The following is a 26,616-nucleotide window of genomic DNA, read 5'->3' on the forward strand; positions in this document are numbered from 1 at the left end:
GCAAGCGTTACGTTGCCATATGTGCCTGATATTTTACTGATCCGTTGCCCATGTGGACGCGATATTTTTTTTTAATAAAATCTTGTTGTCGTGTGGATGTAGCCTAAAATGGGGCAGTCGAGCAGTAACGTTAGTCCAACACAGTAGCAGAGATGCTTTCACATAAAGGCACCAACAGCCATCGTCAAATGGTGTGGATGGAGTCTTGTTCTTGGACTCAACTTGGATCAATAGTGGACTCAAAATTTTCTTTAATGACTTGGGCTGTGTCTGAAATCACTCACCCCTCCCTACTCACTATCTAGAGAATTATCTAGAGGACTATATATTGAGCTCATTGGTAAAATGGAAAAAAAAAAAAAAACACTTTCAGACACTACTTCGCCACGCCGTTATTTACGTCATTACTGTCGCACAGTTAAAACATGCCAGATCAGTCGGGTGGGTTTTAAAAATAATAAATACCTGCATGTATTTTTGTGATGAATCCATATTATACTGAGCGCATTTCCCACATTAATAAATACAAAGCACTTTGTATCTGCTGCATCTTTCAGTTCTTTTAAATAAAGCCTGAATACTTTTTCTTCTTCGCCGCTGCCTTTTATTAAATCAGATTTGAGGCTTTTGATTAATTCCTCGCTCTGCACTCTAACTTTTATTCTTGTATTTTATCTGTCTTATTCTATTTTAGCTTTTTTTATTCTCTTACTATTTTTAATTGTACTTGAATGTCCATTTATAAAGTGTTTCTTCCTCCGTCCATTCACCCCAACACACTTTTTTTTTCTTTCAGTGTGACCGCAATGCATGATGGTACTGTATACATTGCTTGGTTAGTGACCATCGGTTGGTCGTACACTGCTTTTCACGGTGCGTTGTGGGATACTTTGAGTCCACTATATAGGGTGTAATAATTCACACTATACATTCGGACAGCACTACAAAATACAAAGTGAGTAGTGAGTGATTTCGGTCACAGGGTTGGACTTGACTCGGATTTGAACTCGAGGTTTAGTGACTTGACTACAACACTGCTTTAAATGCAGCTTGTCAAAAAAAAAAAATCTGTGATTTACCAAGGGTAAAAAAAATCACTCTTGCGGCTTTGTACATCAGCAGTAAGAAAGATGAGCTTTTCATTTTGTATTTTTATTTATTCGTGATTGGATTTTCAAGGTGGGAGTTAATTATATTCTGAACAGCAGGCTTTCAAACAAGTCCTTTTAAGCAATCAATCATTACATCTATCATAAGTCTGGTCATTCAGCAACACATTTGTATTTGCGTCAAGAACGTACAGTGGTGCTTGAAAGTTTGTGAACCCTTTAGAATTTTCTATATTTCTGCATAAATATGACCAAAAACATCATCAGATTTTCACACAAGTCCTAAAAGTAGATAAAGAGAACCCAGTTCAACAAATGAGACAAAAATATTATACTTGGTCATTTATTTATTAAGGAAAATGATCCAATATTACATATCTGTGAGTGGCAAAAGTATGTGAACCTCTAGGATTAGCAGTTCATTTGAAGGTGAAATTAGAGTCAGGTGTTTTCAATCAATGGGATGACAATCAGGTGTGAGTGGGCACCCTGGTTTATTTAAAGAACAGGGATCTATCAAAGTCTGATTTTCACAACACATGTTTGTGGAAGTGTATCAAGGCATGAACAAAGGAGATTTCTGAGGATCTCAGAAAAAGCGTTGTTGATGCTTATCAGGCTCGAAAAGTTTACAAAACCATCTCTAAAGAGTTTGGACTCCACCAATCCACAGTCAGACAGATTATGTACAAATGGAGGAAATTCAAGACCATTGTTACCCTCCCCAGGAGTGGTCAACCAACAAAGATCACTCCAAGAGCAAGGTGTGTAATAGTCGGCGAGGTCACAAAGGACCTCAGGGTAACTTCTAAGCAACTGAAGGCCTCTCTCACATTGGCTAATGTTAATGTTCATGAGTCCGCCATCAGGAGAACACTGAACAACAATGGTGTGCATGGTAGGTTTGCAAGGAGAAGGCCACTGCTCTCCAAAAAACATATTGCTGCTCGTCTGCAGTTTGCTAAAGATCACACGGACAAGCCAGAAGGCTATTGGAAAAATGTTTTGTGGACGGATGAGACCAAAATATAACTTTTTGGTTTAAATGAGAAGCATTATGTTTGGAGAAAGGAAAACACTGCATTCCAGCATAAGAACCTTATCCCATCTGTGAAACATGGTGGTGGTAGTATCATGGTTTGGGCCTGTTTTGCTGCATCTGGGCCAGGACGTCTTGCCATCATTGATGGAACAATGAGTTGTGAATTATACCAGTGAATTCTAAAGGAAAATGTCAGGACATCTGTCCATGAACTGAATCTCAAGAGAAGGTGGGTCATGCAGCAAGACAACGACCCTAAGCACACAAGTCGTTCTACCAAAGAATGGTTAAAGAAGAATAAAGTTAATGTTTTGGAATGGCCAAGTCAAAGTCCTGACCTTAATCCAATTGAAATGTTGTGGAAGGACCTGAAGCGAGCAGTTCATGTGAGGAAACCCACCAACATCCCAGAGTTGAAGCTGTTCTGTAGGGAGGAACGGGCTAAAATTCCTCCAAGCCGGTGTGCAGGACTGATCAACAGTTACCGGAAACGTTTTGTTGCAGTTATTGCTGCACAAGGGGGTCACACCAGATACTGAAAGCAAAGGTTCACATACTTTTGCCACTCACAGATATGTAATATTGGATCATTTTCCTTAATAAATAAATTACCAAGTATAATATTTTTGTCTCATTTGTTTAACTGGGTTCTCTTTATCTACTTTTCGGACTTGTGTGAAAATCTGATGATGTTTTAGGTCATAGTTATGCAGAAATATAGAAAATTCTAAAGGGTTCACAAACTTTCAAGCACCACTGTATCTGTGTTGGGGGGAAAAACCCCATCATGAACCATTTGAAATTGGCTATTTTATTTAACTATTAAAGCAAGGTATCAAAAATAGTCATAGACTTCGAAGGTTTAAGATGAATAACTATTGATTTGATGCTGTAACTTGGAACGACACAAAGGAAATGATCCAGTCAGTAGTGAAGCTGATGTTTGTTCCATTTTGCTCATGCTGTTGTATCAGTACCTGGGAGAAGGCATTGGCTGCATAGGCAGCTGCCGTAGTGAAGGAGGTGAGGAAGGTGGCGCGACTTGCTGTCTTCACCGTGTGGATCATGCGCTGCTCAGCTCCGACAACATGAGCTGCCTGCCTGAACGTACTGATGAACACAAACACATCATCCACACCTAGAAAGAGAAATAGAGAAAGAAAGGATTTTCCCTTAATGAAATGGGTTCAAGAAGCACAGACGTTCTAGCCATTCAAAGACGGCTCCATGTGCCTCACAGAGCTTTTCTCTAATAGAGGCTTACTGTCAATGGCAGACTGTGAATTGGGAATTTCCCCAAGCTACCCTGCTATCAGAAGAGGAATTGGACAATCTTCTGAAAAAAGAGCTGTTTTTGCTGAGCCGTTAAAAAAAAAGAATTTAATCGTAGCAGTGGTTCAGTGGTCAAATCCCACAATTATGATTTATCAGTTCAATATGGCTGGCTGAATCCTAACAACGTGATGGTGGAAGACAGACTTTTTAACAGGATAAAAAGCTTCCATAAAGCTTCCTTGACTCTAGAAGCCAGTAAGAGTCCTTGTTCAATGGCTCAACAAGTCCATCCATCCATTATCTGAAGCTGCTTATCCTGTTCTACAGGGTCGCAGGCAAGCTGGAGCATATCCCAGCTGACTACGGGCGAGAGGCGGGGTACACCCTGGACAAGTCGCCAGGTCATCACAGGGCTGACACATAGAGACAAACAACCATTCCCACTCACATTCACACCTACGGTCAATTTAGAGTCACCAGTTAACCTAACCTGCATGTCTTTGGACTGTGGGGGAAACCGGAGCACCCGGAGGAAACCCACGCGGACACGGAGAGAACATGCAAACTCCCTTGCCAGCTGCTGGGCTTGAACCCAGGACCTTCTTGCTGTGAGGCGACAGTGCTAACCACTACACCACCATGCTAACCACTCCACCACCACATTCAGTGGATATGAGCAATCGCACGCTCTGATTGGCTTCTGTACTATGAGGATATCTGCACATATACCGTGAGTAGAGAAAAACAAAATGGCGGAGTGTGTTGCTGACCCAGTTGAGGATGAAATAAAAACTACTCAAAAACAAAACCCCCCAAAAAACAAGAAAAGCAACAAAATATGGAATGAAAGTATTTGATGGTCAGAATGCATCTTTTTTTTTTAAGTTTTCAAAATTATTATTATAGCATTTTTCACAAATTGCTACTGTAATTTCGCCCATTTGTTTACATTCTAAGCAGAAATGATTTTGTCAGACATTTTTTATTTCAAGTTTTTATTTATCGAATTTGCAAAAAATAAAAATGCTCTGTTTCACTCACTCTCGTCGTAGATGGCTTATAGCTGACTCGGTGCTACGCACCTCGTCAGCTACCAGCTCATATATGACTCGATTTCGTGGAATAACTGTTAATTATTCGAAACTGGCTAGCATCTTCATTTTCTGTCCATGGTGAAGTGGCTGTATATTGTGCCAGCTACAGTGCGGCAAAAAAGTATTTAGTCAGTCACCAATTGTGCAAGTTCTCCCACTTAAAAAGATGAGAGAGGCCTGTAATTTCCATCATAGGTACACTTCAACTATGAGAGACAAAATGAGAAAAAAAAAATCCAGAAAATCTCACTGCCTGATTTTTAAAGAATTTATTTGCAAATTATGGTGGAAAATAAGTATTTGGTCAATAACAAAAGTTCATCTCAATACTTTGTTATATACCCTTTGTTGGCAATGACAGAAGTCAAACGTTTTCTGTAAGTCTTCACAAGGTTTTCACACACTGTTGCTGGTATTTTGGCCCATTCCTCCATGCAGATCTCCTCTAGAGCAGTGATGTTTTGGGGCTGTCGCTGGGCAACACGGACTTTCAACTCCCTCCAAAGATTTTCTATGGGGTTGAGATCTGGAGACTGGCTAGGCCACTCCAGGACCTTGAAATGCTTCTTACGAAGCCACTCCTTCGTTGCCCGGGCGGTGTGTTTGGGATCATTGTCATGCTGAAAGACCCAGCCACGTTTCATCTTCAATGCCCTTGCTGATGGAAGGAGGTTTTCACTCAAAATCTCACGATACATGGCTCCATTCATTCTTTCCTTTACACGGATCAGTCGTCCTGGTCCCTTTGCAGAAAAACAGCCCCAAAGCATGATGTTTCCACCCCCATGCTTCACAGTAGGTATGGTGTTCTTTGGATGCAACTCAGCATTCTTTCTCCTCCGAACACGACAAGTTGAGTTTTTACCAAAAAGTTCTATTTTGGTTTCATCTGACCATATGACATTCTCCCAATCCTCTTCTGGATCATCCAAATGCTCTCTAGCAAACTTCAGACGGGCCTGGACATGTACTGGCTTAAGCAGGGGGACACGTCTGGCACTGCAAGATTTGAGTCCCTGGCGGCGTAGTGTGTTACTGATGGTAGCCTTTGTTACTTTGGTCCCAGCTCTCTGCAGGTCATTCACTAGGTCCCCCCGTGTGGTTCTGGGATTTTTGCTCACCATTCTTGTGATCATTTTGACCCCATGGGGTGAGATCTTGCGTGGAGCCCCAGATCGAGGGAGATTATCAGTGGTCTTGTATGTCTTCCATTTTCTAATAATTGCTCCCACAGTTGATTTCTTCACACCAAGCTGCTTACCTATTGCAGATTCAGTCTTCCCAGCCTGGTGCAGGTCTACAATTTTGTTTCTGGTGTCCTTTGACAGCTCTTTGGTCTTGGCCATAGTGGAGTTTGGGGTGTGACTGTTTGAGGTTGTGGACAGGTGGCTTTTATACTGATAACGAGTTCAAACAGGTGCCATTAATACAGGTAACGAGTGGAGGACAGAGGAGCCTCTTAAAGAAGTAGTTACAGGTCTGTGAGAGCCAGAAATCTTGCTTGTTTGGAGGTGACCAAATACTTATTTTACTGAAGAATTTACCAATTAATTCATTAAAAATCCTACAATGTGATATTTCCTGGATTCTTTCCCCCCATTTTGTCTCTCATAGTTGAGGTATACCTATGATGAAAATTACAGGCCTCTCTCATCTTTTTAAGTGGGAGAACTTGCACAATTGGTGGATGACTAAATACTTTTTTTGCCCCACTGTATATAGTTATATGCCAGCTTTGCACCAGGCATTAAACTGCTGTCTTGTAAATGTGAGTAGTGCAGCAGGTGGTGGGATTCAGAAGCATACACTATAGCTTTGAGGTGCAATGAAACTGATATAAAGTCCAATAACTTTACACATACACACCAAAGGAAAACCTTGTTTTGTGAAAGTCAAAAAGGAGTTGTTTTATTTTTCGTTTTGGTGAAATCTGTGGGCATTTGATTTGTCCACCCTTTCTAAAAAATATTTTTAAATAGTTTTAATTCATGGAATAGGCATAGGTCGTCCTTAGCAAACAGAGAATTTTGAAATAATCTCACAATGGAAAGATTTCGTCAGTGAGCACCTACCAATTCCAATGATTATGAAGGCTGCCACGCCATTGAGAATGCCCAGGTACTTCACCCTGAACACCACATGATAGAGGAACAGAGCCACCAGGCAGCTCAGGCCAATACTAGCCAAGCCAAAGAATGTCAGAAACACTACATACAAAGAAGAAGAGTGGAAGAGATTCAGGTTAGTTAGCTGAATTTGTCTTACCGAAGTTTAGGTGTAAGAAAGTCACCGTGTCTAAATGACTAAAAGTAAATTTTGCTGCACCATAACAAATCTAATCATTCTCAGTGGTAATACATTGTTGGTTTGGTTTAATGAACATTTAGGAGGTTTTTATTTTCATGGCTTGCGCTCTAAGAACTTTTGAGAACGTTACAGTATATGATGCTCTAATACCATTTTACCAAGTTAACCCAGAAAAATGCAAAGTTTAGGGTTGATATTATGCTAGAAACTAAAGCATGTTGACCTAAACAGAGTATAATAATAATAATAATAATAATAGACATTTTAAAAAATGAAAACTTTTTAAAGGCATGTTCCAGCCTATCTTATGCAATCTTCAGTTTAATGAGGAATGACTAGTCTTGCAGCACATGACACACACACACCATGAACCAATCAACCGATTACAACACCAGTTATTCTATCCACATTCACTGGATATGAGCAATCACACACACTGATTGGCTACTCTACTACTAGGCTATCAGCTCATATACCGTGAGTAGAGAAAAACAAAATGGCAGAGCGTGCTGCTGAACCAACCAAGGATGAAATAAAAACTCCACTCGAAAACAAAACCCCAGAAAATTAAAAAGCAACAAAATATGGAGAAAGTATTTGATGATCAGAACATATCTTTTTTATTTATTTTAATTTTTCAACATTTTTTATTATAGCACGTTTCACAAATTGCTACTGTCATTTTGCCGGTTTGTTTACAAATGATTTTGTCGGACGTTTTGTGTAAAGTTTTTATTTACTGAATTTGCAAAAAATAAAAATAAAATGCTCTGTTTCTCAAAATCCAGTGAATGTGGATAGAATAAAACAGTTATTCCACTCAATCTCGTCGTACATGGCTTCTAGCCAACTCGGTGCTACACGCCTCATCAGCTATCAGCTCATGTACGACTCGATTTCGTGGAATAACTGTTAATTAACCAATTAAGATAAATCATAAGGTGAGGAAAGTGTTAAGGTGTTGAACTTGTTTATTCAATTCAGGATTAATCTGTTTAGTATAAAAAGCCTCTTTGAGTTTGAGTTCAAAGGATGTTTTAGCAGAATCTACTAAGATAGTGAAGCAAGCAGGCGTATACTGATTTTTACATATAGAAAACTTGGAAAGATGTTTAAAAACGTGGGAGTTTTTTATCAGTCACTGTGTGCTCTTTTATCCTAGTTGAAAAATGACAAGTGGTTTCACCTACATCACAGGAGTTACAGCCCGCATTTTATTGCTATCACGTTCATATGGAATAATAAAAAAAATAGTAGAAATATACCCAAAGTTGGACAATTTAATATTCCTGCTTCATGATTGCAAACCACTGCTGCTGAGAGAAATAATTTCATAAATAACCCCAATGTAGAACTGCTTTCATCGAACGGAAAACTTGCATGCAAACCTTACATGAGAAAGAAGTGAGGATATAGACCAAGACTGCTATACAGGCCCCACTGAATAACGCCAGCAACATGTCGCTGTGGAATGTCCTTCTGACCTCATCGTCAAAAAGTTCTGTACCCCCATAGAGCACCTTCACTTTGCTGTGAAAGAGATGGAGAGAGAAGTAAAAGGACAGCAGGGAGGAGATATGTGGGGAAGAAAAATCAGCCGAGAGCAAATTGACCATGGACAAGATCCGAAAGGGCATAAAAGAAAGAGGAAAGCGATATTAACATGGACGGGAAAAGAAAAGATTGCTCAGCGTGGGTGGTTTAATAGAAGAATGTGGAATTAGCTTTTAGATTACTGTGTATGCTAAGCCTATTTTAAGGAATAATCTTGTGGACCCTGATACAGCACCTTTGCCTTGCTGAGAAAGAGATGAAGAGAGTAGTGAAAAGAACAGCAGGGAGAATGACAGAGAGACAAAGGATTGGACTAGCAAGATGAAGAAGGTTTGGGAGTCAAGGAGAATTATGCAAAGGTGCCAAAATCAATGTTGTAGCCTTAGCATTCATGGTTTTTGATTTCTCGCTATGGTGATATGTGAGACAACTGAAAAAGATGCTTTTCTGCTTTCTCAGATAAAATAGCACTCATGCCAAACATGAAAAAAAAAAACTCTCCTGGCAGAAAAGACAATTCACTGAAGGGGAAAGGACACAGGATTCGTTGAAGGGGAAAGGACACAGGATGTGAAGGATGCGCTCACAATTACTTTTGCTTGATGCCAACTTTATCAAGGCGCACTCTGTAGACTTTGTGAATTTGTGAAGCTCGATTTTACAACCCATTAGAAAACAAGAGACTAGGGCTGTGATCTCTAGTTGGTAAAAAGCTCTTGGTAGAACGTGCTGCTTATCATTTATGCTGTTGGCTTGGGGCCACTGAAATACACTCGGGTTTCTGTGGTAAAATTCTGTCCTCCTGTTAAGATTTTCTTGTTAGAAATGATGGCAGCTCCGCATTATGCAGAGTACTTAGAAATAGGGAACAAAAATATCTCTTGGTATGGGTGTTCAGAGGGATGTAATATGGATTATCTTAATTACATCTCAGCACACTAAGCCCAGCTTAAAGGAATAATTAGTTTTGATCAAGACAGTTATGTTGTTTTATTATCTACAGGGTCATTTGTTCAAAAATGATATCAAAGTTGTCAAGAAAATAATGTGAAATTCAAAGTCTAGGGCCTTTGTTTCAATATACAGTCATAAAGTCACTTTGTAGAAGTAAAGACCAAACTGGAAGAATACTAATCTTGTTAACCTTTTAATTAAGTCTCATGTTGGATTAATAAGCCAACAAATAATAACAAGATTCTCAGTATTGCAGTAATACTAGAAGCTGATGCTCACAATTTGGTGGAGAAGCTTAGAATTGATCAAGAGTCTCTTGGACACTGAAGCTTCAAGTTTGGTAACCATGAAAAAGTGAAATCCTGGACATTTTTAGACTCCACTCTAGAATAAATACACCAAGGTACCAGTTAATAGATTGGGAATAAACTTGGACTTCAGTGTACATGTTGCATAATTTAAAAAAAATCACATAATTGATCCAAACCTTGGAGATACTTGGATACCTCATGGACAAATTATTATTATTTTTTTTAGAAACTTCCTCCTAGCACATTCAGTTATCCAATTTGATGGTAATCTGTATCTAACCTGGTGGACTGCTGAGCCAGAATATCAGCATACTGGACCACAAAGTCCCTGAATCTTCGTCTCTGCTCCAGGGGCCGGTCTTGTAGAGAGTAGAAGGAAGGCAGTGGTGCTCCAAAATGGATCTCGCTGCGGAGGAGGGAGGAATGAAGGCTGTCCGGAGTGAGTGTCTCATCGACATACCAATAAAACTGCGGGTGGGTGATTGCCAGTCTCAAAGCACCTGGCCAACAAGGAGGAATCTGAGCAAGTTCCATATTTTTGCTAGATTTGGGTTAATAGTTGTACATGATATGGATATAATATCAAGTTGAATGGTGTTAGATGTTGCTATATTATAGTTTTTATGGCACCATGGTGACTCAGTGGTTAAGCTTCTGGTCTACCAATCAGAAGAGTATAATTGCAATTACAACTAGTAAAAGTCAGTGTAGTTTGACTTGGCTGTGATAAATGACTCACCTTGTATATCTGCCAGGTCCGAGCCCATGCCGTCAAAGTAGATCTTCCCTCCTCGCTCACTGGGGAAGAGGTAGGAGAGGAGGGAGCTAGGTGGTGAGCAGTATGAAGGTCCCAAAGGAAGGTCCCTCAACACTTCCAAAGGCTTCCAGCAAAACTGCTGGAATTGTGGATGTTGCATGAGGAGTCGCTCCACATGGTGGATGGTGTGAAGACGCTCCGGGGTGAAGATGTTGTTGTCCTTGTCACCCTGAGCCACAAACACCAGCTCCATCCTCCAGAGAGCCTGGGTCTGAAGGTAGGAATAACCTGCGAATCTTGGCTTTCTGACAAGGACTGAGCTGGAGTCCTCCTCATTCATTTGTGTTCTGTTAGATTCCATCCCAGTTCTAATTTGTTTCATTTTCCCCTCTTGTTCCTCACCATCCAATATTTTCATCATTTGCGCTATTTTAGTGTTTATTCTGTCTCCTTGCTTTTGTGCTCTGTCAAATTTACCCTGCCTCTTTCTTAAAACCTCAGATAGTTGTGTCTGATTGGCCACCACTGGCTGTTTCTCTTGTTTGTTTAATTTCAACAACAGGAAATCCCTAAGGGCATTCGAGTCAAAATCGAACACTTCCGCATCACGCCGGTGTCTATCCCAAGATCCTAACTGGCTTTTCAGTGCAATAGTGAGTGCATCAAAACGCTCTGCAGATGAATGGCTCCTTACTTCAAAGGCACTGTAGGAGAGATCAATGTCCAGGGGCTCGCAATAGACAAACATGTAGGCAGAAAGACTTAAGGGAAGTAGGAAACCTACAGTAAGAACCACTCCACTGGCCCAGGGCCGAGTGTAAATCCATCCTACCACCCACCACAACCCTCGACAGCCTGGTTCTCCCCTGATCACATCAACCCCTTCGTTGCAAGCCTCCTTTTCTTCTTCCTCATCTTGTTCCTCATACTCACTAAAGTCCCACATAGCCTGGAGCAACAAGGGTTCATCCTCTGAATCCATGGTATTACAGAGACAAACAGGCAGTTATATCACTTCTGGCCTGGTGCACCCGTCTGTTATCTCCACATACAGTGAATTGAGATAAAACAAGTCTGAATTACAAAGCAGTCTCTAGAGAGTGCCAGGTTATTCGTTAACGACTGCTCTTGAAGACAAGGACACGGTCGTTAATTCTGTCTTTCACTGGGTTGCTGGAGCACAGCCTCTGGACTTTGAATCCTGAGGAAAGGGGGAAAAGAAAAAGGAGACGAGTGTTAGAGGAAAGTGTGAAACCAGGTCTCCAGGGGCAACACGTAGGCCCAGACTGGGTTGAGCCTTTGGCTTAGGATGCCAGACAAAGAGCACGTGTATGTGTGATGATAAATTTCCCTCCCTCATAGCCCCTCTCACTTATCAGAAGAGCTGTGAAAGCTTTCTCACCAGCAAAGGATGATTGCCATGTGTTTATCTGCAAGGGAACAAATCACTGACTGGGCACAGTTGGAAGTGAAACCTGAAACTTTTCACTTGCTATGACAAATTTCATTATTGTGTAGTTACATTCTCGCTTGGTGAAAATGAAAGCGCATCAACACTGTTCTGTACTTTGGATGACAAGGGATCCTAATAATATATAGAAGATGTATATATACATTTTAATTTCAAGATATGCTGTTTGATTGAATTCTACTCAAAAACTTAATCTAAAAATATATTTTAATTAAATATCTCAAATATCGCATCCTCATCTCATTTATCAGAAATATAGATAATAGACATATTGATGTAAATAGATCCTTGAGGTGATGTCAGGTGTGTAAGGAATGGCTTACTGTTATAGGTAAATAATAAACAGTGGGGTGGTGTGATGTGGTCTGACATGAAGTGCAATTACTGTTCCCACCCTGAATAGCAATTTTCCTATAACATCACCTCCTGAAGTGTTTTATTCTTCTTATACCTCAGAAATTTGCCAATAGACAAAATTTTTTAGCTCATCCGGCTGTAGGCCAGGCCGGATGAGCTTATGCGATCACGTGTCATCCGTCTGTCATCGTCGTCCGTCCACAATTTACAAAAATCGCTACTCCTCCTACAGGATTGATCAGATTTCAATCCAACTCACTTACAATGTTCCCCAGGTGGGTGTGCATAATAGTTGTCAAGATGGTGGTGCCACCTGCCATATTTATGATTTTATGGATGTCTGAAATTTTTGGGTGACTCGTCACATTAAAACACTACTATTCGTAAACTGCTGGGACATTTTCACTGAAACTCACTCAGAAGACTCTAAAGACAGATACCAACAAGAGTTGTTCACCAGGTGGTGCCACCTGCCATGGATGAGGCTGCAGAGGGGTCACGTGCAATTTCACGAAAATCGCTAATCCTCCTATAGGAGTGATCAGATTTTGATCAAACTCCTATGGAATGTTCCCCAGGTTGGTGTGTTAGTCCGGGAGCCATGGGGTCGGACCCGGAATTTTTGGTTAAAGTTATTTTTTTTGCTTTATCTTATAGATTTGAGGTAGCTCTTCAAGATTTAAGAGGGTGCCCGGTGATATCCCTTGGGCAATTTAATATATTAACCCTTTAATGCCCTATATGGCCAAATAATGGAAGAAAATACAAAAAAAAATAATATCAGTGTAAATACTGATATTAAATGCACCAAGTTGGCTGTATCTGACAGGTGTTCACATTTTTCTCTATATTTGTCATTCAAATACATCAAATGTGGATTAATTAACCCTTTCATAACTTTTCCAAATTAGCGATTTTTATACAAGTATTACATAAACTCTACAGTTAATACAAAATAATGATCAATATCTATGTAAGAACTATACAGCATGCAAAAGAACTATATACAGCATGCACACACACACACACTAATGACCAATAACTATGTAAAAGAACTATATACAGCATGCATACACTCACACCAATGATCCACTATGTAAACGAACTATATACAGCATGTATACACTCACACCAGTGATCCACTATGTAAAAGAACTATATACAGCATGTATACACTCACACCAGTGATCCACTATGTAAAAGAACTACAGCATGCAATAGAACTATATACAGCATGCATACACTCACACCAGTGATCCACTATGTAAAAGAACTACTGTATATACAGCATGAAATAGAAATATATACAGCATGCATATACATTCACACCAGTGATCCACTATGTAAAAGAACTATATACAGCATGCAATATAACTATATACAGCATGCATATACACTCACACCAGTGATCCACTATGCAAAACTACAGTATGCAATATATCAAGCATGCAAAATGGCATATACAGCATGCGCACACAAGAATAGCAAAAGATACTGATTTTCAATTAACCAAATTGGCTGTACAGTATTCACGCTTTACTGTCATTCAAATTAGTCAAACGTGTAATTGACCCTTTCATAAATTTGCAAAATTAACAATTTTGATACAAGAACTACAGTACATAAAGCATGTACGTGCATGCATGCATGCACACGCACACACATACACATGCACACACACTAATGAGCAATAATTATGTAAAATAATTACATACAGTATGCAAACACACACAAAACACAAAAACTATTTAAGGAAAGAACTAAGAGTTCAGATGAAAAAAAAAAACCCTCTAAACCCTTTGCCATTGCTTAGTGTCTGTAAAAATATGCTTATGTACTGGATGCCAGCTAGTACAGAGGAGAATGTTAAGTAAACCTTACTCCCCAACGTTTTAAAAGTCGTGCTAGTCAGTGGAAGAGCAGTGTGGTTTGGAGTGGGGGTGAATCGGGGACAATGCCCTGAATTTTACTAGGGAACCAGGAACATTACTATTTCAACAGTCAATATCGTAAAAATAAGCAATCTATTAGCTTAATGTATTAGCTTAAGGAAACCTTACTGCCCAACGTTTTAAAAGTCGTGCTAGTCAGTGGACTGGCTAGTGCACATGACTCTCAGTCCACAAGCAGTGTGGTTTGGAGTGGGGGTGAGGGTAAGGTTAACAGACTTTTGAGATGATAATCGGGGACAATGCCCTGAATTTTACTAGGGAACCAGGGACATTACTATTTCAACAGTCAATATCGTTAAAATAAGCAATCTATTAGCTTAATGTATTAGCTTTAAAAAATCAGTGACTAGCATTTACTAGGTGAGAGTTGGGTGTGCTAGCCAGTGTTGTGAAACTATGGGTCTAGTTCACTGGTGAGCAGTGAGTACATGTCACTGCTCTTTCATGATTACAGTCAAATAGTTTCTTTGCTTAGCTTATGCGTGCTGTGATCTTTTGGGGGCAGTGTGATTGACAGAGTTAGCAAGATAGCTACACAAGTTGGCTTGAATTAGCTAATTGTGTCCCTCATATGCCCCTGCAGAAGTAAACACAAGGATGACAATGGAGTGTATGCCTAATAATTTAAGGCTCGCATTAACAACCAAAGTAATAGAGTAATAAAGGGCTTTTTGGTATAAGCCCCACCCCCAATTGCATGGCCACACCCCCAACCATGGCTGGAACCCCACCCCCAGGCCTTAAACTCATCCTATTATGTTAACAAACACAAAAATAAGTATGATATATAGACTTTGGTGAACATAAAGTGAAGAATGTCAAAATGTCAGAATTTAGGCTATGACTGCAGCACATCCAACAATAAAGGGCCAATATCCGGAATTGCCCAAGGGATATCACCGGGCACCCTCTCTTATCTTAATGAGTAGACCTTGGACAACAACAAACAGCAAAAAAAAAAACTTTAACCGACGAAGCCAGGTTCAGCCAAATTTGGGCCTTTGGCTCCCGGACTATGTATAAAAGTTGTCAAGATGGTTGCATCACCTGTCATATTTACGATTTTATGGGCATCTGAAATTTTTGGGTGACTCATCACACCAAACACTACTGTTGGTAAACTGCTGGGACGTTTTCACTGAAACTCACCCAGAAGGCACTAAAGGCACATTCCAACAAGAATTGTTCACCAGGTGGTGCCACCTGCCATGGATGCAGCTACACGGGGTCATATGCAATTTCACAAAAATCTCGCTACTCCTCCCACAGGATTGATCAGATTTCAAACTCGCACACAACAACAGTGGCCAGTATGAGCTACAGCCTCATTGAGGCTATTTTTCTTATGTATTAAACAACAACAATATACTATTTAAAAAATAACAGTAGTTATGTTTAATGTTGTGGAACATTTGCAAAACAACTAGGTTCCTATCGTTACCTCACCAGCTTTCGATTTTCGCTCTCTCTTGAAGTTAATAAGACAAAAAAAAGCCACAATTTGTCATGTTATCAACAAATGCTACCTCTGCCTGGAAGACTTTCCTGTTTTGGGTTAGTTACAGCTTTACTTCTAACTGTTACAGGACACTGGAGTCTCCTTCCTAAAATGCTACATAAAAATCTCATCTCATTATCTGTAGCCGCTTTGTCCTGTTCTACAGGGTCGCAGGCAAGCTGGAGCCTATCCCAGCTGACTACGGGCGAAAGGCGGGGTACACCCTGGACAAGTTGCCAGGTCATCGCAGGGCTGACACATAGACACAGACAACCATTCACACTCACACCTACGGTCAATTTAGAGCCACCAGTTAACCTAACCTGCATGTCTTTGGACTGTGGGGGGAAACCGGAGCACCTGGAGGAAACCCACGCAGACACGGGGAGAACATGCCAACTCCACACAGAAAGGACCTCGTCGGCCGCTGGGCTCGAACCCAGGACCTTCTTGCTGTGAGGCGACAGTGCTAACAACTACACCACTGTGCCGCCCTTATAGAAATCAATAGAATTATGTCAGTGTTTCTAAGTTATTACAACATCTGCATTATTATTATAAACCTGTTATTTGAATTACAGCTGGCTATTACAGCTATTAGAGGTGCTAAAGGTTCTTTGATTTGTCCCTCACACAAAACCCTTTAACTATTTACCTAGAACCATACAACAGTTTTTTTTTCTTTTAGAAACATCCAAAACATCCTTCGGTAACCCTTTGTGCATTTGGCCTACATTATGAAATGTACCAAGCTGATCTTAGTCCCTGTAGGTAGTACATGACCAGCGAGTTGGATGAGTGGTTAGCATGTCTGCTTCTTGACCAGGAGATCACGAATAGTTCTTCTCAGGTGATACCAAAGACCATGATAAAAATGGTACCTACTGCCATCTGGTGAGGCACTCCTCAATACAGATGTGAGTAGGGAGTCAAATTCTTGCGGTTACCAGAGGACCAGCCCCCCACTATAACCCTAGCTATGTAATAAGTGAAAGGCTGAAAGGCTATAGAAATGGATATCGGCGCCAACTAGTGTGCCTTAACCTGGTTAGTACTTGGTGGGAGATTGCCTGGGCACACCAGGTGCTGGCACACAAAGGATTTTGACTTTTTTGAGGTAGTACATATGTCTCATTTATGTTTTAAAAATAGCTTGCCAATTGCATGGTCAAGAATGAGTACTTGGGCAGTGTATGATATACCATTCTTCCAATAAGGTTTTATGTCCAGTGTTTAGTCCTGGGTATGACTTTAAACTGCAACTGGTGGTGAGTCTCAGGTCTGGGAGGACTTGAGTATTGGGGAAAGTGGAATTACCCCTTAATCACCATTGCTCCCAGATCCGTTCTGACCCAGAGTGGTAGCACCTGCCTGGGTTCCAGCTATGGGTTAAATAGTACATCACCAATAAGGCGCTGGCGGCAGGGCGCTTTTCGGTGCAATGTGGCAGATGAACCCAACAGGGTCAGTGGCCCACCACCAGATGGCATGCGGAAGAGCCACTCAAATGGCCAACGGATGGCATCACTCGGCAAGTCAGTTGTCACTGCGGGGCAACTTCCATACCCGTCAGGTCTGTGGCACTTTTGTGCACCACTTGGCATCAGGTCTGGAGGTCCAGAGAGACAATATGATGGGGGCACGACATCGATTGTCTTACCTTACTGTGCAAGGTGCTTCATTAAGAGAGGAGAATAGTATGCGAAAGCTCACGAGGCCACACATTCCATGGCGGCTCGGCTGGGCCATTTGTGCTGACGCTGCGGGTGACTCTGTTGCTCTGGTGCGGGCCTTGTGGCCCATCTGTGTTTCTGTGCATCCTAATGAAGCAGTCATCATTGCTAGCGATGGACAGCCAACGACTATGTCCAATAATATAATGTCCAATTGATGTCAGATAGTTTGCAAATTGATGACATTATATGGCACTTACTATATACTTTTAATATAAGTACAAGTACATTGTGGAAAAAAAGGATTTTTGCATAGCTCCACACAATTTAAAATGGGTCGAATTATAAGGGGTAAGGAATCCAAGGCCATTCACACATTCCCTTTCAGTGGAGGGTATCCCCAAGTGTTCTCAATGAAAAATGGTCGCTCTATGCTCAGGGGAGACATCTGTGTATAGATAGCCCTGTATCTTAATCCCTGTATCTCTTCCCTGCACAGAGTTGGTATATTTCACCTCTTAGTCTGGCCTGCTGGAGGATCGATGTTTGATTTAAGTGTTAAAGAAACTCTGGTGGCATGCCAGTGGGCTATAGAGACACTAATAAGCATTCTGGGACAAATTTCCGAGCTCCAGAACACTCTAGAAGTCATCTCTCAACATATCGGTATAAAGCACTCACACGCCAGCGATAAGTGTACATTAGCAAACCTATTTGGAAATGTTCATCAGTCACCCTGACGTATTCGATGATAACGCTTCTCAGGACATCACCAGACTTGATTCACAAATGAAGGTAGTGAAGGAAAAAAAAAAAGAAGCGAGAAACAAAGGAATTATCATAGGAAGATGGGAGGGAATATTAAACCCTGCTGTTTTAGTCCCAGCAATGATCACCTTGCTTAAATATTCAATATGGATAGAGGCACCTTGAGTTTTACAATGCTGCTGTCACATGTCCTATTTCTGTTTTGACAGCTCAGATGCTTTCACTCAGATTGCGGAGCCTGATTCCCATCTTTATGCCTTCCAGGCATCTTATTGTAGCCTGAGACCAGACTTTGTCAGGGTAGTCACTTACCTCCTGCCTTGCAGGCTGCTGTCAGTCACGTATGTTAAATTAGTAATGAAATAACTAAGGGTTTAGTGTTTAGTTCTGTAAAGTGCTTGTGAAGACTTTGGTGTCTGTAGGAGGGTGATTTCATAACTGCAGTACTGTTTAGACCTTGCATTGCTTAAAAGTAGGCTTATTTTGCATCACATTTGTATAATTTTTTAACACTGAATCTAATAAAAACGTGTGAACCAATCTCAGGCAAAAAAAAAAAAAACAATCTCATGTTTTTCAGTGTGTCCTTGCTAACAGGGTTGAGTGTTTTAGCATATGATTAGCAAATACACAAAATGTTGTGAACAAGCATCTGTGCTTATGGCGCAGGGACATTAAAGTTAGACGGCCTTTCGATTTCATAAAATCGGTGACATTTAGTTCCCTCTGAAATTTGGTAAAAAAAAAAAAAACCCAGGCCATTTTGTGGCTGGGAAGTCATTTAATTTGAGGGGATTAAAGCAAATAATGTGCATGAAATCACTCACTTCGCACAGTCAAGCAGACAGAGGAAGTCCGTGTGCGCATGCGCAGGTTTATCATCTTCTTGTTTTGGGTTTTACGGCAGCTGGCATCCACAGTGTTGCATTGCTGCCATCTACAGGTTTACCTTTGAGCGTGCACTGACAGTTCCATCATTCTGTCGCTAAACGAACAGCTGATCACACCGAGGTGCTCACTGACCGCCGATATTTATTACAACCCCGATTCCAAAAAAGTTGGGACAAAGTACAAATTGTAAATAAAAACGGAATGCAATAATTTACAAATCTCAAAAACTGATATTGTATTCACAGTAGAACATAGACAACATATCAAATGTCGAAAGTGAGACATTTTGAAATTTCATGCTAAATATAGGCTCATTTGAAATTTCATGACAGCAACACATCTCAAAAAAGTTGGGACAGGGGCAATAAGAGGCTGGAAAAGTTAAAGGGACAAAAAAGGAACAGCTGGAGGACCAAATTGCAACTCATTAGGTCAATTGGCAATAGGTCATTAACATGACTGGGTATAAAAAGAGCATCTTGGAGTGGCAGCGGCTCTCGGAAGTAAAGATGGGAAGAGGATCACCAATCCCCCTAATTCTGCGCCGACAAATAGTGGAGCAATATCAGAAAGGAGTTCGACAGTGTAAAATTGCAAAGAGTTTGAACATATCATCATCTACAGTGCATAATATCATCAAAAGATTCAGAGAATCTGGAAGAATCTCTGTGCGTAAGGGTCAAGGCCGGAAAACCATACTGGGTGCCCGTGATCTTCGGGCCCTTAGACGGCACTGCATCACATACAGGCATGCTTCTGTATTGGAAATCACAAAATGGGCTCAGGAATATTTCCAGAGAACATTATCTGTGAACACAATTCACTGTGCCATCCGCTGTTGCCAGCTAAAACTCTATAGTTCAAAGAAGAAGCCGTATCTAAACATGATCCAGAAGCGCAGACATCTTCTCTGGGCCAAGGCTCATTTAAAATGGACTGTGGCAAAGTGGAAAACTGTTCTGTGGTCAGACGAATAAAAATTTGAAGTTCTTTATGGAAATCAGGGACGTCGTGTCATTCGGACTAAAGAGGAGAAGGACGACCCGAGTTGTTATCAGCGCTCAGTTCAGAAGCCTGCATCTCTGATGGTATGGGGTTGCATTAGTGCGTGTGGCATGGGTAGCTTACACATCTGGAAAGACACCATCAATGCTGAAAGGTATATCCAGGTTGTAGAGCAACATATGCTCCCATCCAGACGATGTCTCTTTCAGGGAAGACCTTGCATTTTCCAACATGACAATGCCAAACCACATACTGCATCAATTACAGCATCATGGCTGCGTAGAAGAAGGGTCCGGGTACTGAACTGGCCAGCCTGCAGTCCAGATCTTTCACCCATAGAAAACATTTGGCGCATCATAAAACGGAAGATACGACAAAAAAGACCTAAGACAGTTGAGCAACTAGAATCCTACATTAGACAAGAATGGGTTAACATTCCTATCCCTAAACTTGAGCAACTTGTCTCCTCAGTCCCCAGACGTTTACAGACTGTTGTAAAGAGAAAAGGGGATGTCTCACAGTGGTAAACATAGCCTTGTCCCAACTTTTTTGAGATGTGTTGTTGTCATGAAATTTAAAATCACCTAATTTTTCTCTTTAAACGATACATTTTCTCAGTTTAAACATTTGATATGTCATCTATGTTCTATTCTGAATAAAATATGGAATTTTGAAACTTCCACATCATTGCATTCCGTTTTTATTTACCATTTGTACTTTGTCCCAACTTTTTTGGAATCGGGGTTGTAGTTTGGTCCTGCATTTCCTTTCCTTCGCATATAACATAACGTCTTTTCTTCTCACTTTCCGTTACTGTAGTCGGTCTTTCATGTTTCATTCACGCACTCACGTCCTCCATTTTCTCTCCTGTTTCAAATTTGTATCCCACAATGCTTTGCGTGAACGGGGAAAGCCCATCATGTGATGCATGACATAGTATCTTGAATTGGGTCATGGTGAAGCGGGAAAAAATAGTGGAGAATTTAGGGCCACATGACTCTAAATTCATTAATTGTTCTATTTAAAAAATAATAATAAAATTGGACTAAACAAAAATAATTGGGTGTCGGGGAAATTTTTTTTTTTTTACCTACACTTGAAAAATCTGAAAGGTAGTCTACCTTAGGTGTTCTAATGATTTATTTAAAAATACTTTTTATTTAATATTTTACTTAAAATTTATAATTTAGGTAACAAGGCGATCTTTCACAGTGATCTTTTCAGCTAATTTCATTGTAAATAAAGAAAGGAATGAAGAAATATATTCTTCTTCTGATTATTGTCAGAAAATTAGGAACTTCCTCTTGCTGTAACCATTTCAAATACTTCATCAGGGTGGATGAATGTTGTGGGACTTTTTCATAACCTACAACAGATGAGTTATGGAAAAGGATGTTTCAAGCATGAGATGTTAAATAGATTCACAACTTAAGATTTGTGGAACATTTTTATGATTATATTTCAGTATAAAGTGTGCGTCATGAGCTGGGGCTGGCAAAATACTGTTATATTATTGTTTTATTTATACGCAGTGTTCCGAATCCATTCAGACGTCCCAATACACCAAAAACTCTGAGCTCAAAGTAAAGCACCATACCGGCACCAAACAATTTATTGTATCTAGACTTATTAAGGAGAATGTACTTTTAAAAGAGGCATTTGTTTGTCTATAAACACCTCAGGAGGTGCAATGCAGCATCTGTTTGCAACATGGACTCCTAGTTTAACATCTGTTGGAGGCTTCTGCGACTGTAGAGGATAAATTCTTTATTGCACAGGATGCTGTTGAGAAAACATGCAACCACATGCAGGGATAGGATCAACAAACTGTGAGTCTAAATGTATGAATCTGAAGAGTCATCCACCACCTGGCTAGAAGACTGTGAATGCCATTTATTCAAAAATCTGCATTAAAACTCGATATAACAGTACTGTGCAAAAGTCTTAGACACCCTATTTTTTTCATGCTAACTTCATTATAGATTTCTATTTTATGACTTCTACATTTAACGAGTCAGTTAAATTGAGTATGTAAAACATGGCAGGCAGAAAAACAACTTGTACTGCAGCAATTTGCAAAAGATTACATTTCTATTCACTGAAATAACATGCTGTCATTTTTATCCATTTATAGTTACGTACACTTAATTCTGTTGAACGCCCATGAAACCGTTTAGCTCATATCATCATTTACATCAAAGCAGCTAGAAACAATTGTTTCCTCACCAACCTCTTTTTTTCTCTCTTTTTCCCTCATGTCCCTGCTTGTCATTTTACTGAAAAAGAACAGTCCTCTATCCTGAAAATTTTAACGTACAGTACTGTGCAAAAGTCTTAGGCACCGTTTTTTCCATAAACTTTGTTATAGATTTCTATTTTATGACTTCTACATTATCGAGTCAGTATAAAAAAACATTTTAGAGTTCCCAATGTTCGTGTTTTTTTTTTCCAGAACAAAATTAAATGTTACATTAAAAAAGGTTGTATGTGAGCAGCATATTACAGCTACATAAGAGAGCATTTTTCAGATTAAAAAAGAAAACATAATGAAGGCTACTGAGTTTTGGTGCAAAATTAAGAAGCGAGTGTGACAGTCAAAGTGTCCAGAAGAACTGGGGCTGGTTCTGTAAGATGCTCAGTAAAACCTACAGCTCATTGCCTTATAAAACTGCACTCACTGGACCCGAGACTACTATATATAGAGAGAGTAGAGTGGGGTAATACGCCCTCATGGGGTAATATGCCCCTGGCCTGTTTTACCCAAAATAACCACCAGATGGCGCAAAGTTACATTTCTATTGTTGCTATGGACTGGCTTGACAATGGGGATATACAAATATCCACTGTGGATCGCATATCAGCAACGCAGCGGAGAGAAATCAAATTTCATGGTAAGTGATATAATTTTCAGATATCAGTAAAACTGTATTTAGATAGCTGCTATTTCATCAGATATCACAGCTGTGTATGTGGTATGAGTAGACAAGTCAGTACGTTAAAAAAATACATTAGGTATAAAAAGTTGAATCACATTTTGAAAGTAAGACCCTTTTTTTGTAAAAGTGTAGTCTGTGGGGTAAAACGCCCCCTTAATGGAGGGGTAAATGGCCCCCAGGGGGCATCGTTTCCTTTTATCATAATTACTGTATTTCATACATTTCTGAATAGCAGATAGCTAATGAATTCATTGATTCAATTAGCATTATTTATTGATGCACTTGTTCTTTGTTAATTCATGTTCAATCCACACAAAATTATATTGAAATTAAAATGCAAAATATAATAAAATAATGCATCTATTCATTAATTCAGGGATATTTTCTTGTTTCTTTCACATTATAGGCTTAAGTAAACACTTGCTATCCAAACAGCTTTTTTTGAGTGAGGGGGCCTATTGCCCCACCTCAGGGGGCCTTTTACCCCACTGGGGGGGTAAAAGGCCCCCTTGGCACAATGTTTGTTTTTGTTTAAAAAAAAAAATTAAGTATTAACTTTAGGCAAGGCGGCACGGTGGTGTAGTGGTTAGCGCTGTCGCCTCACAGCAAGAAGGTCCGGGTTTGAGCCCCGTGGCTGGCGAGGGCCTTTCTGTGTGGAGTTTGCATGTTCTCCCCGTGTCCGCGTGGGTTTCCTCCGGGTGCTCCGGTTTCCCCCACAGTCCAAAGACATGCAGGTTAGGTTAACTGGTGACTCTAAATTGACTGTAGGTGTGAATGTGAGTGTGAATGGTTGTCTGTGTCTATGTGTCAGCCCTGTGATGACCTGGCGACTTGTCCAGGGTGTACCCCGCCTTTCGCCCGTAGTCAGCTGGGATAGGCTCCAGCTTGCCTGCGACCCTGTAGAACAGGATAAAGCAGCTAGAGATAATGAGAGGAGATAATGAGAACTTTAGGCAAACTTTAGGTGGCATTATTGTTCATGTCACTGTTGTCAAAAACTATGATTAAAACTAAACACATGGTTCATTTCAACTTGGAGAAAAACTGAATTTTCCTTAAGGGGGGCTTTTCCCCCCACTATATATATATATATATATATATATATATATATATATATATATATATATATATATATATATTTATATATATTATATATAATATATAATATATAATTTTTTTTAAATTATTTTTTTCAAGCAAAGGGTTGTCTCACACCAAATCTTGACTTTGTATCATTTATTATGGCTTACTGCTTACTGTTTATAGTATTTATTTATTTTTTTTAATGTTGAAACATTTCAGTTCATTTTTAAGCCATTTTGGGTCGACAGCATTTCTGTACATGTGCCTAAGACTTTTGGAAATTAAGTGCAATATAAACACACAATTACTTCGATATAAAATTGTTATAGTCCTTGTTTTTTTCTGAAACAATAGGTTGCTATTTCTATGTAAATATAAGGCTACATCCACACGACAACAGCAACGAGATTTTATTTAAAAAAATATCGTGTCCACATGGGCAACGGATCAGTAAAATATCAGGTACATATGGCAACGCAACACTTGCTGAAAACGATGCAATACACATGCCACACCTCTACGTGCGCTGTAAGACGGTCCCAACGGAGACACCAGAACAATAGAAGAAGTAGGACGCATGCGCATAAACCCATTCTTCTACCCGGTGTGAAGCACTCACAGGAACAAACACACAACAACAACAAGAAGATGGCTGCGACTACGCGAGGAAATCATGCCTTCTGTGTGTACAAATTAGTTTTATTAGTGTGCATAGTTTTATATAACTTAATTTTCTTATTGTGTGTGAACATTTTGAAAAGCAGTCTTATCCAATAAAAAAAAGAAATTCAAGAAATGCTTCAGTTACTTGTTTATTTAAAAGAAAAGCTGTATACAACAGTGAATGCAATACAGTGGTTCATACAAAACAGCGAGAGTGCTGCTTGTTCTAGTCATGTGGTTGTGACGTCATCGTAAACAAATCCGTTCTACTCATCCAGACGACTTTGCAACGGCGCTGTTGCCAGATTTTTCCACTCTGGAACCCGTTCTCAAAAAATATCATTTTTGGGGCACCCAAAACGCCGGTGCCGTGTGGACGCCAGGCCAAAACGATAAACAATTTTATCAGATTCACCTGAATTCGTTGCCGTGTGAACAGCCTCTAAGAGTACTGATGCACATAACAATGTTATGTTTCTGCCCTTATCTCAAGCAATAAAGTTAATAATGCACAATTATTGTGACAACATCCATCCATCCATTATCCGTAACTGCTTATCCTTTGTAGGGTCGCAGGCAAGCTGAAGCCTATCCCAGCTTACTATGGGCGATAGGCGGGGTACACCCTGGACAAGTCACCAGGTCATCACAGGGCCGACACATAAAGACAAACAACCATTCACACTCACATTCACACCTACAGTCAATTTAGAGCCACCAATTAGCCTAACCTGCATGTCTTTGGACTGTGGGGGAAACCGGAGCACCTGGAGGAAACCCACGCAGACACGGGGAGAACATGCAAACTCCGCACAGAAAGGCCCTTGCCGGCCGCTGGGCTCAAACCCAGGACCTTCTTGATGTGAGGCAACAGTGCTAACCACTACACCACCGTGCCACCCCGTGACATAACACATGAAAATAAAAATTATTGGTATAATATGTTTCTGCTATTAGCTTAATCAAAAAGGTGTTATTATCTAAATATATAAAATTATTTCTATAGACATAATTACTTCAATAAATGATTCCCATGGTCCTGCTTTTATCTTAATCAAGCATGCGTTATTGCCATGTTAATAAATATATAAACAATTGCTATATAATTTATTGCTATGTAAATATACCGTATAAAATTATTGCCATGTTCCTGTTCTTATCTTAAGCAATAAGGTGTTGTTGCCATGTAAATGTTATTAAACATATTATATCCCTGTTCTTGTCTCAAGCAATAAGATCTTATTATATAAATATCTGAAATTATTTCTATAGAAGTTAGTACTATATTACATTACAGGTATTTAGCAGACACTCTTATCCAGAGTGATGTACAACATGCCCAGAGCAGCCTGGGAAACAGTTGGGGTTAGGTGCCTTGCTCAAGGGCACTTCAGCCATTCCTGATGGTCCAGGGAATTGAACTGGCAACCGTATGGTCCCAAAGCTGCTTCTCTATCCATTAGGCCATGGCTTCCCCTATAGACATAATCACAATAGCCCTACTCTCATCTTAAGGAAGGTGTTAAAGGTATTGTTTTGAGGTTAAATTATTGCTCTGTTAATGCTCTTATATTAACCACCATTGTGTTATTACCTCCGCCAGCTTTCTTGGAAGAGATTATGTTTTTGCCTCCGTTTGTTTTTCTTTGTTTGTCTTTTCCCAACATAATTCGAAAAGTAGCAAATGGATGTTGATGAAATTTGGAGGAAAGGTGGGCTATGGGTCAAGGAACAATCGATTAGATTTTGATGCAAATCCGGATACAGGTATGTATGTGGATCCAGGATTTTTTTTTTTTTTGTCTGTTCCCAGTGTAACTCAAAAAGTAGTGAGCGGATTTGGATGAAATTTGGTGTACAGCTTTAATATTATCCTAGGTTCAAGTGATTTGATTTTGATGATATGTGGCTTGGGT

At 40.0% G+C, this 26,616-nt stretch overlaps 1 protein-coding gene across 2 annotated transcripts in view; it reads right to left on the reverse strand.

The window, feature by feature from the left end:
* Positions 1-11,421, reverse strand: part of disp3 (dispatched RND transporter family member 3) — a 58,537-nt gene extending 47,116 nt beyond the window's left edge. For both annotated transcript variants that reach the window (XM_060930688.1, XM_060930686.1), the window contains exons 1-5: positions 10,386-11,421; positions 9,927-10,146; positions 8,221-8,357; positions 6,593-6,727; positions 3,129-3,289 (exon numbers count right to left, since the gene is read on the reverse strand). In XM_060930688.1, the coding sequence (XP_060786671.1) occupies positions 3,129-3,289; positions 6,593-6,727; positions 8,221-8,357; positions 9,927-10,146; positions 10,386-11,385 (1,653 nt within the window). In that variant the 5' untranslated portion in view covers positions 11,386-11,421. The remainder of the gene's footprint in view (positions 1-3,128; positions 3,290-6,592; positions 6,728-8,220; positions 8,358-9,926; positions 10,147-10,385) is intronic.
* Between the last annotated feature and the right edge of the window lie 15,195 nt (positions 11,422-26,616).

The sequence above is a fragment of the Neoarius graeffei genome, chromosome 10 (genome assembly GCF_027579695.1).
Source record: "Neoarius graeffei isolate fNeoGra1 chromosome 10, fNeoGra1.pri, whole genome shotgun sequence".
Classification (NCBI taxonomy): Eukaryota; Metazoa; Chordata; class Actinopteri; order Siluriformes; family Ariidae; genus Neoarius; species Neoarius graeffei.